This window comes from Coptis chinensis, chromosome 8, assembly GCF_015680905.1.
Source record: "Coptis chinensis isolate HL-2020 chromosome 8, ASM1568090v1, whole genome shotgun sequence".
In the NCBI taxonomy this organism is placed as follows: Eukaryota; Viridiplantae; Streptophyta; class Magnoliopsida; order Ranunculales; family Ranunculaceae; genus Coptis; species Coptis chinensis.
In genome coordinates, this window is record NC_141463.1 from 57,739,233 (window position 1) to 57,748,041 (window position 8,809).

The 8,809-nt window shown below is 40.8% G+C and overlaps 1 protein-coding gene and 1 long non-coding RNA gene across 2 annotated transcripts; one reads left to right on the top strand and one right to left on the bottom strand.

The window, feature by feature from the left end:
* Window positions 1-630: 630 nt before the first annotated feature.
* LOC147482110 (uncharacterized) lies at window positions 631-4,100 on the bottom strand. Its single transcript, XM_086579198.1, has 4 exons — window positions 3,795-4,100; window positions 3,258-3,665; window positions 2,160-2,285; window positions 631-735 (listed from the first exon to the last, which is right to left on the bottom strand). The coding sequence occupies exons 1-4, from the start codon at window positions 4,098-4,100 to the stop codon at window positions 631-633; spliced, it is 945 nt and encodes a 314-aa protein (XP_086435324.1).
* Window positions 4,101-7,376: 3,276 nt separating this feature from the next.
* Window positions 7,377-8,393, top strand: LOC147482111 (uncharacterized). Its single transcript, XR_015205946.1, has 3 exons — window positions 7,377-7,678; window positions 7,818-7,849; window positions 8,092-8,393. It is a non-coding gene; the product is annotated as an uncharacterized LOC147482111 (long non-coding RNA).
* Window positions 8,394-8,809: the final 416 nt, after the last annotated feature.

Below are 8,809 nucleotides of genomic sequence, written 5' to 3' on the forward strand. Positions count from 1 at the left end.
TCTGCAAGTAGTTGTTGACTTGTTGTGTTCGTTTTCTCTTTTGAACATTTGACGCATAATTTCTAATGTAACGTTTTCATCTTCTGTCTCCATATTTTCTAGATCTACTTAGTTTGCATTTGTAGCATCTAGATCTTGAAGATGAGCTGTTGGAGCCTTCGGTTGTGTACGTCTAGATATGGGTTGTCGTGGTACTTGGAGATGTGAAGGTCGAGCTTGCAGATCTAGTGCGGCTAGTTGATCCATCGCGGCCTGATTAATCGGAACTTCAGGATTTGGTAAGTTGTTTTCTTCTTCTTGTCGCTAGTGCTGCCCAGAAGTGTTGCTCATTAGTGCTGCCCACTTTTGGTGCCCAAAAGTGTTGCTCACTAGTGATGCCCAGAACTGTTGCTCATTAGTGATGCCCAAAAGTATTGCTCACTAGTGCTTCCCAGAAGTGTTGCTCACTATTGCTTCCCACTTTTAGTTTGAACCAGAAATGTTGCTCGTTGGTGCTGCCCACTTTTAGTGCCTACGAAATGGTGTCGTCTTCCTCCGTTCTTGTTATTTGTTGTCTTGTATTCAGTCCATATGTTATAGTTTACATTAAATTTGATTGTGTTGTACAAGTGGCAGCGTTATTGTCATTGTCTATCTTGTAGTTGTTTCCTTTTGCTTTATGCTGACAATATTGTAGCATCTCCTCTGTAACGATGGTATTGTCTTGTGTGCAGCTATGTTTTCCATTGCTGAAGCCTACGGACAAAAATAAATAGTAACAAAAATTTAAAGGAAGAAAAAATGAAAAGCAAAAATTAAAACTTTAGACTGTAAAAGTCTAGATCTGCATTGTGGTGGCCTTTGATGAAGGCGATAGAGGATGCAAATTAATATTGAGCCTGCAAATTAATATTGAGCCTTTTGGCTTATAGAGTCTCTTGATCCAGCGAGTTGTTATGTTAAACTGATGAACTCTTATTTGCCTGCTTGTCTGATATCGAGTAACAACCGTTGATGGAACTTGGAAGTAGTAGATCTATTTTGGCTGATAGTTGAAATTTGAATGTTTGTTTAACTTTTTCATTCCGCTTTTCACCATGGTTGACTTCGGCATTCTTCTTTGTAAGGGTGTGAGATCTGATAACATCTTGGAGCACTTGTAGAAATTCTCTTGCGTTTTTGCCATTGTTGATAGTTGTACTAGCCTCCTTTTGTTTAGTTGCTTCTACAAGTTGTCGTTAAGTTTCTTTGTTTTTCTGAACCTTTGATGCAGCACTTCTAGGGTCAGGCTTTTATCATCTGTCTCCATATTTTTTAAATCTGCATCTCGTGAAATTGTGCCATTATGAGGAGAAGATACTGGCTAGTGAGACCGTAGAAGTTTAGATCTGGGCTTTTGTGGTATTTGAAGCTGCAAAGGTGAAGCCTTTTGGTATGGTGGAACTTGATTGACTGGATCTTTAAGATTTGCCCAGTTGTTTCCATTGGACTGTTGTGTTCTTGCTTGGTTTTTTACTTGAGATCTTGTAGCTGTCGCCATTAATGGAGCTTGAAGAAAAAATGTGGAAGAGGGCTCGTTGATAAGAACCGCAGACGGCGCCAATTATGTTTGGGTGAGAACTCACGCAAACACACCAATGATCTTGTTGGAGAGGTTGATATGGAGTGAGAGAGACTGTACCACCAATGGCGGGCTACGTATCCAAATTGTTCCTGGAATCAAGTCTAAAAAATGCACGTAGTTCTTTGTTTGAAATGATTGTTGGGTATTTATAGGAATCTTATTGCTTAAAATATCCTTTCCTTATTTGATGAGATATTTCCCTCTTTGTATAAAATCTTTCCCAAAGCTTCATATGGAAAAAAATCCCTTGACATATCTCCGGACTTGCTATATATAATTTTGGTGCCATATTAGTGGGCAGTGTCATTGCTCCAATAGGGGGCATGCCTGAATGCCCCACTAGTAGGCAAGCAGGACTGCCACAGTAGCAGGCAAGCATGCCCACCTCACTAGTAGGCAAGCGATGCCACAGTAGCGGGCAAGCAAGCACGCCTCACTAGTAGGCAAGCGGGACTGCCACAGTAGTGGGCAAGCAAGCACACCTCATTAGTGGGCGGCTCTTATAGTAGTACCCAATGATGGTCGTTCGTAGGGGTACGAGTACACTGGTACATACAGGATCGTGGTTAAGTTCCCCCTCTTGTTCCATGACCATTTCCTCTCCCCACATTGGGTTCTCAGCTGGGAACTCTGCCAAAACCTCCGCCATTGCTTGTGCTTTCTCTGCTGTTCTGATTTGATACTGAATTTCATAACAACTAAGCATCACTGCCCATTTTAGCATTCTGCCTGACTTCTCTGCCTTTAACACTTGCTTGAGAGGCAGATTTGTTATTACCACCACTGAATGAGCCTTGAAATAAGGCTTTAACTTTAGTGCAGAAAATACCAAAGCCAAAGCGTATTTCTCAATTCTGTTGTATCGGGTCTCCGCGTCCAGCATGGTTTTACTCTGAAAGTAAACTGGCTTTTCTACTTTTTCAACGACTCGCACCAAGATTGAGCTTACCGCGTACTCCGAGACGCCAAAATACAAATACAGTTTCTCCCCTTGTTCCGGTCGCGACAGTAAAGGTGCTTTCCCTAAATAACTCTTCAACTCCTGGAAGGCTCCTTCACACTCTGCAGTCCATTAGAAGTCTGGCGTTTTCCTCAACAACCGATACAGCGGACGACATTTGTCCGATGATTTGGAAATAAACCTATTAAGTAATCTGATCTATTCTGGATTCACCTCTATACCGCGGTGTGTGACTATGTAACCCAAGAACTTTCTAGAAGCTACCCCGAAGGTGCATTTCTCGGGATTGAGTTTCAGCTTATGTGTCCGCAGTATGCGAAAAGTCTCCTGAAGACCTTCCAAGTGTTCTTCTTCTGACATGCTCTTTTCCACCATATTATAAATATATATCTCCATGCCCTTCCGAATCTTGCCTTCAAATATTTTTTCTCCTAACCGCTGAAAGGTAGCTCTAGCATTTTTGAAACCAAAGGGCATCCTGGTGTAACAGTAGGTGCCCCCCTCCACCACGAATGTGGTCTTTTCTCGATCTGGGCCGTACATGGCGACCTGATTATACCCTATGGATGTGTCCATGAAAGAAAACACTTTGAAACCTGTAGTTTTGTCTACTAACTCATCTACCCGCGGCATAAGGTAACAATCTTTCGGACACTCCTTGTTCACGTCCGTAAAGTCAAAACACATTCTGACCTTGCCATTCTTTTTTGGAACCATGACCACATTGGACATCCATTTCGTGAATTCTACCTCCCTGATTATCCCAACCCCCTTCAGTCGTATAATCTCTTCGCGAATTCCCTCAGTGTACTTGGGTTGTATGCTTCTCATCTTTTGCCTAACAGGCTTATCATCTTCATTCATGTGCAAGTGATGACATGCAAACTCTGGGTCTAAACCCATGATTTCCTCAATCACCCATGCAAATACATCTGTATTCTCTGCCAAAAACTGCACTAGCTTACTTTTCCATTCTTCCGGCAAGTCAGATCCAATTGATGTAAATTTCTCCTCATCTCCCACCCCTAGGTTCACTACCTCAATTTCATCCAAAGTTTTCGGTCCCAACGGCGACTCATACACTTTTGTTGCTGCCGCCTCCTGTAATTGCTATGTTGATCCTTGTTTATGTGACGACCCTTCCACTTTCGTTCCTCGGACCATACTTTTCATCGTCACCTGCTAGATGTTCTGCGCTGCCACTTGATCCCCCTTTATTTCATATGTTACCCCATTCGTGGGGAAACGGATCAACTGGTAATATGTCGATGGAATGGCCTTCATTTCATGGATCCATCTTCTCCCTAAAATTGCATTATATTGGGAAGTAGTGTCCACCACCATAAACCGAGTGAATACAGTCGCCAGACCTGCTGTTACTGGTAGCATCAACTCCCCCATGGGCTCTGTTATATTGCTGTTGAACCCATACAAATTGGTTTGAGGAGCTTTTAACTGGCTTCTGTTGATGTTTATCTCCTCCAGGGCCCCTTTAAATAGCAAATCCACTGAACTACCGTAGTTTATCAATACCATTCTTACCAGATAATTACCCATCACTATTGTAATTACCAAGGCATCCCCATGTGGTGAAATTACTAACTCTAAGTCTTTTGGAGTGAACATTATGTTTCCATCACCCATCGCGGTTCCACCAACTAACCGCGGTATGCTTACCACCTCATTCACTTAATGTAAACTTGCTGTCTTCCTTATCTTGTCTCGGTGTGCATTCCTTCCCAGCGCCTCTCCACTAAAGATGACATTGATAGTACCTAAAATTCTAGCCGGAGCTGGCACTCTCTCGGCCTGACGAACTTCCGCGACAAACTCTCTAGGCATCCCCTTTTCAATCATTCTTTCTACTAACCACTTCAAGGCATAACATTCATTAGTGGCATGATTCCTGATTTGATGATACTCGCAAAACGGTTTCCCTTCTATTTCCCCTGGTGTACTCCGCGGCCCCTCATAATATTGTTGCCCCTTAATTAGAGACAAGATTTCTTCTAAGGGCCTATTAAGAGGAGTCTGTTCTATTTCGCGGTATGGCTTCCTCTCTCGGACATCCCTTATGCCACGATCTCCCGTCCTCTTTGGACCTCGGTTCTCCCCTCTGTAAGATCCTCTCTCTCTTTCCTCTATTCTACCTTTACCCTTTCGGTCATCTCTGTCAACCTCCTGCACTACCTTCCCTGACTTCTTCTGTTCCTTCGCAGTCCTCTGCATTATATCTTCATATCGTATGTATTTTTCTACCTTTGGGTACATAGCATGCAAAGTAGTGATTTCAATTTTAGAAACCGACTCATGAACTCTAGTTCCCGATCTCAGGCCGTGCTGGAAGGCTATGACTACTGTATGTTCATCCATATTTTCCACTCTCAGTGTCTCCTCCTTGAATCTGCACAAAAACTCCCTTAATGATTCTGCGGACCTTTGTTTGATGTTGAACAGAGCCGCGATATCAACCACCCTTCTCTTCTGGTGAATGAAGTGATCAACAAATGCGCGCTACAGCTCTTCGAACTTTTTGATGCTCCGCGAAGCCAACCGATAATACCAATCTGAGGCTCCCCCCTTAAGACTGGCGGGGAACATAATGCATCGAAGCCCATCATACTTACTCTCATGCCATAACGGCATCTGTTGCCGAAAATGGTGCAAATGATTAGTTGGGTATCCTTTCCTATCATACCGTTCAAACCTGGGCTGGGAGAACCTCTTAGGTACTTCAGAATTCCATATTGAATCTGCCAGCAGATTTTTACTGAGGCTCACAACCTCCTTCTGCGCAGCGCTCTGGTTCGCTCTTTCTGCCATGCGATTCATTTCTCTATCTTTCTCAATTATAGCCTGTACTACCTCCAAAGTAATCCCAGCCGTTTGTTCTGCGTCTGGAGGTGGGTACTCCTCATTCTCCCCCTCCACTTCACTGCTTCGAGGCTCCCCTTGCTCCGTTTCACCACGTGTAGTCTCTCTCTCCTTTCTCAACTCATCATTCTCATTTCTTAGCCTTACTATCTCCTCCTAAAGAAATCTGGTAGCGTCTGCCGCCTAGTCTGATATTTCTTCCTCTCCTACCTCTTCCATCTCAGCGATCTTAGCTTCCTCGACTGCTTCTCTAACTGCTCATTTCTTAGGTCTTCCTACTCCTTTTTTTGCTACAGTGGCCATTTTCTAACCAGTTCCCCACAGACGGCGCCAAATGTATACTCTCTAAGTCCAACCTATGAGATTACTAGTATTATCCTTTCTCTTCTCTCTCTCTCTCTCCCTTCTTGTTTCTTTTCCTCATTTTCTTTTTCCTTTCTTTTTCTTTATATCTTCTCTCCTCTTCTAACCGCTCCCTTTCATTTGTTCATCTCTCCTCATCCTACGTTTCCTACCTCTCCACCTGTCCCTCAATATACACCGTAGTTCTCGGTAGTTAGGTTTCCGCGACTTTGATCTGCTGCAACATGTCTTCTCTTCCCTATTCTACATACGACCACTCGCCACCAATGACATTTTACGTCACCTACATTGACCACTATAGATCTCTCCACCTGCCCCTCAATATACACTGCAGTTCTCGGCAGTTAGGCTTTCGCGGCTCTGATCCACTGCAACCTGTCTTCTCTTCCCTATTCCGCATATGGCCCACTTGCCACCAATGACATCTTATGTCACGAATATGACCACTACAAATTCCGAACTCAACTTGAAGCCATTTGAGCAGTCATGTTAAGAATAAGAATAACAAAACAACATTAGATCTTCTTCACAATATTTTAGAACGTGTGGTGAAAAAAACCAGCAGAAGAGTCTGTGAACAAAAACCAAAATTCTCTTACAACAGGTGGATGAAAGAGAGGTGAGTTCGTTAGCTTATCTAACTATGAGTATTAGATTAGTTTTGGTGAAATTTAGTGTTTGATAAATTATATTATCTTTTTATGTTGAAGGTTCAAGAGTGGAGAGCTGTTGATGATGCAAATCCTAAAGAAAAAGGGAGCAATTTTTGGGAAGCCAGTCCCACGACAAACACTGAGGGTAGAGGCTAGGAAAGACATTGGGGATACTGGTTTCTTGACAAAGTAGTGAGAAGAAAGAGATGACCATTTACTTTACTCAATATAACATCTCACATACGTGTCAACGAATCAGTTTAAATCCAAGATTTGAATTTGGCTTTTTTGAAATAAAATATGAGGCTCAATAACAAATAAAAATTGGGCTTTTTTTAAAACTCTTGGGCTTTTAAATACAATATTATCTGGGAATCTAAAATATTACCATTACTTAGATGTTGGACTCAAAAATCAATAGTTGGCTCTAACAAACAATTCTTCCATAACTTTATTTTAAGAGTCCTTATTTTTTCGCTAACTTTATTGATTTAGTAACCCAAAGAATAGTTCTTCCATAACTTTATTTTAAGTCCTTATTAAAAGCTAAAGCTTCTTACATTCTTTGGTTCATCTTCTCCAGTGGTAAGCTTCTTTTAAGATGAAAATCATATCTACTGATTGAGTTTGCAAGGTGAGCGTTAGTTGTCCTGAAAATCAGTTTTACGCATGTCTTGGCAAAGTGCATGACGTCCTTGAATTTTCTCCCCAACCAATTCGAACAGGAGATTATTTATTTTTATTCTAGGTCCGGTCAATTTTGTAAATATGTTCCTTTCACTACTACAGAAATGCACATTAGCCACGGTAGGTTAAACGACATATACCATTGTTTTCCCAATAACGGTGGCTAATAATCAATTCCCACGATAAAGATGGCTTTTCTAATTTCGGTACAAGCAAATCCCATTGGTCTCGTAAAACAGTGGCATATAATATGCCATATACCACGGTACAACATAAAATTCCTAATTTATTTTATTACATTCATTTACCCCACCGTTTATACAGAAAAGGTGGCTAATGTTTTGCCAAAAAATAAACCTACCGTGGGTAAAGCAATCTAGCAAAACCCCACTCCCTAAGAAAATAAAAAACCAGAAAAAAGAAAAAGGGGGAAAAACTGTCTAGCACTAAAACTTCTATCGACACCCTCTTTTCAACTAGCTAGGGTTTCAAGTAGTGATTTTGTTTCATCTCTCCCCAATTTTGGTTATCGATCAGGTATTTGTTTTTTTCTCTATCTCTCACCCCGATTTCTAAAAGTTTGATTTTCTTCTCCAATTCAAATAATGCCCAGAATTGTAGTGATTTCCGTTGGTGAGAATTTTGATAAAAAAATTGTTTCTTGTTTTGCCGCAAGGAAGGGTTAATCATCCACAAGTTGATATTAAGGTATGGATAACAATTACTATTTTGGCGAATCATCCACAAGTTGATCATATGTTATACTGTTTGTTAAGAGGATAGGTTGAATACTTGAATGTTTTTTTTCTTCATTACGCATTAGTTTTAGCTACTGTTAGATACTTGTTAGATACTTTTTTATTGTAACCATCTAATGGGTATGAATTGTTTTCACCTAGTTTTGTTCTAATGTTGATTACCTTAAATAATGAAAGCATGTATGTGAGCAGTTTATGGATGTCAATGATGTGATCAAAGACGAAGATCTTCTTGTAAACAAATTTAGTTCTCATGAAAATGGGGTCGGTCATAGATCTTATATATTCCAACATGGGAACCAAATCCAACAACTTGTTGCAAATATTGTTCCTACTTTTCTATCAAAAAGACCAAGTGCCAGGGAATTGAATCTGTTAAAACGGAAAGCGAAGATAAATGCAAAAGACCAGACAAAAAGCTGGTGTGATGCTGCAGAGTCTGAAGCACCACATTCTCAGAGTTTGGTTTTACCGAAGGTTACATGTACAGATCCAATAAGCTCCAATAAGGTACGATTGATACTTTATTTACCTAATCAAAAAGGATCTTCCAGTTTTTCAGTAAAGGAGACTGCTGCGAAACCAGTCTCCCTGATGTTATAATTGTAGACCATGCTTCTTTATAGATCTAATAGATTGAAAAGTATCACCACTACCAAAGTATAATTGTTTGGGATTTAGGTCACCAGGTTCTTATTACACTCTGTTCACAGATCTTTATGGATGTTGTTATAGATGATGATGCATTTGATTATGATGGAGAAGGACAGTGTCCCTTTCAAAATTTCATAGAGCAACTCATACTCGATATGTTTGATCCCAGTATGTATCCTATCCGTCCTTTTTGTTAATCTGTATTTAAATATATCTTTGCATGTATACTCGATATGTTTTGATCTCAGTATGTATC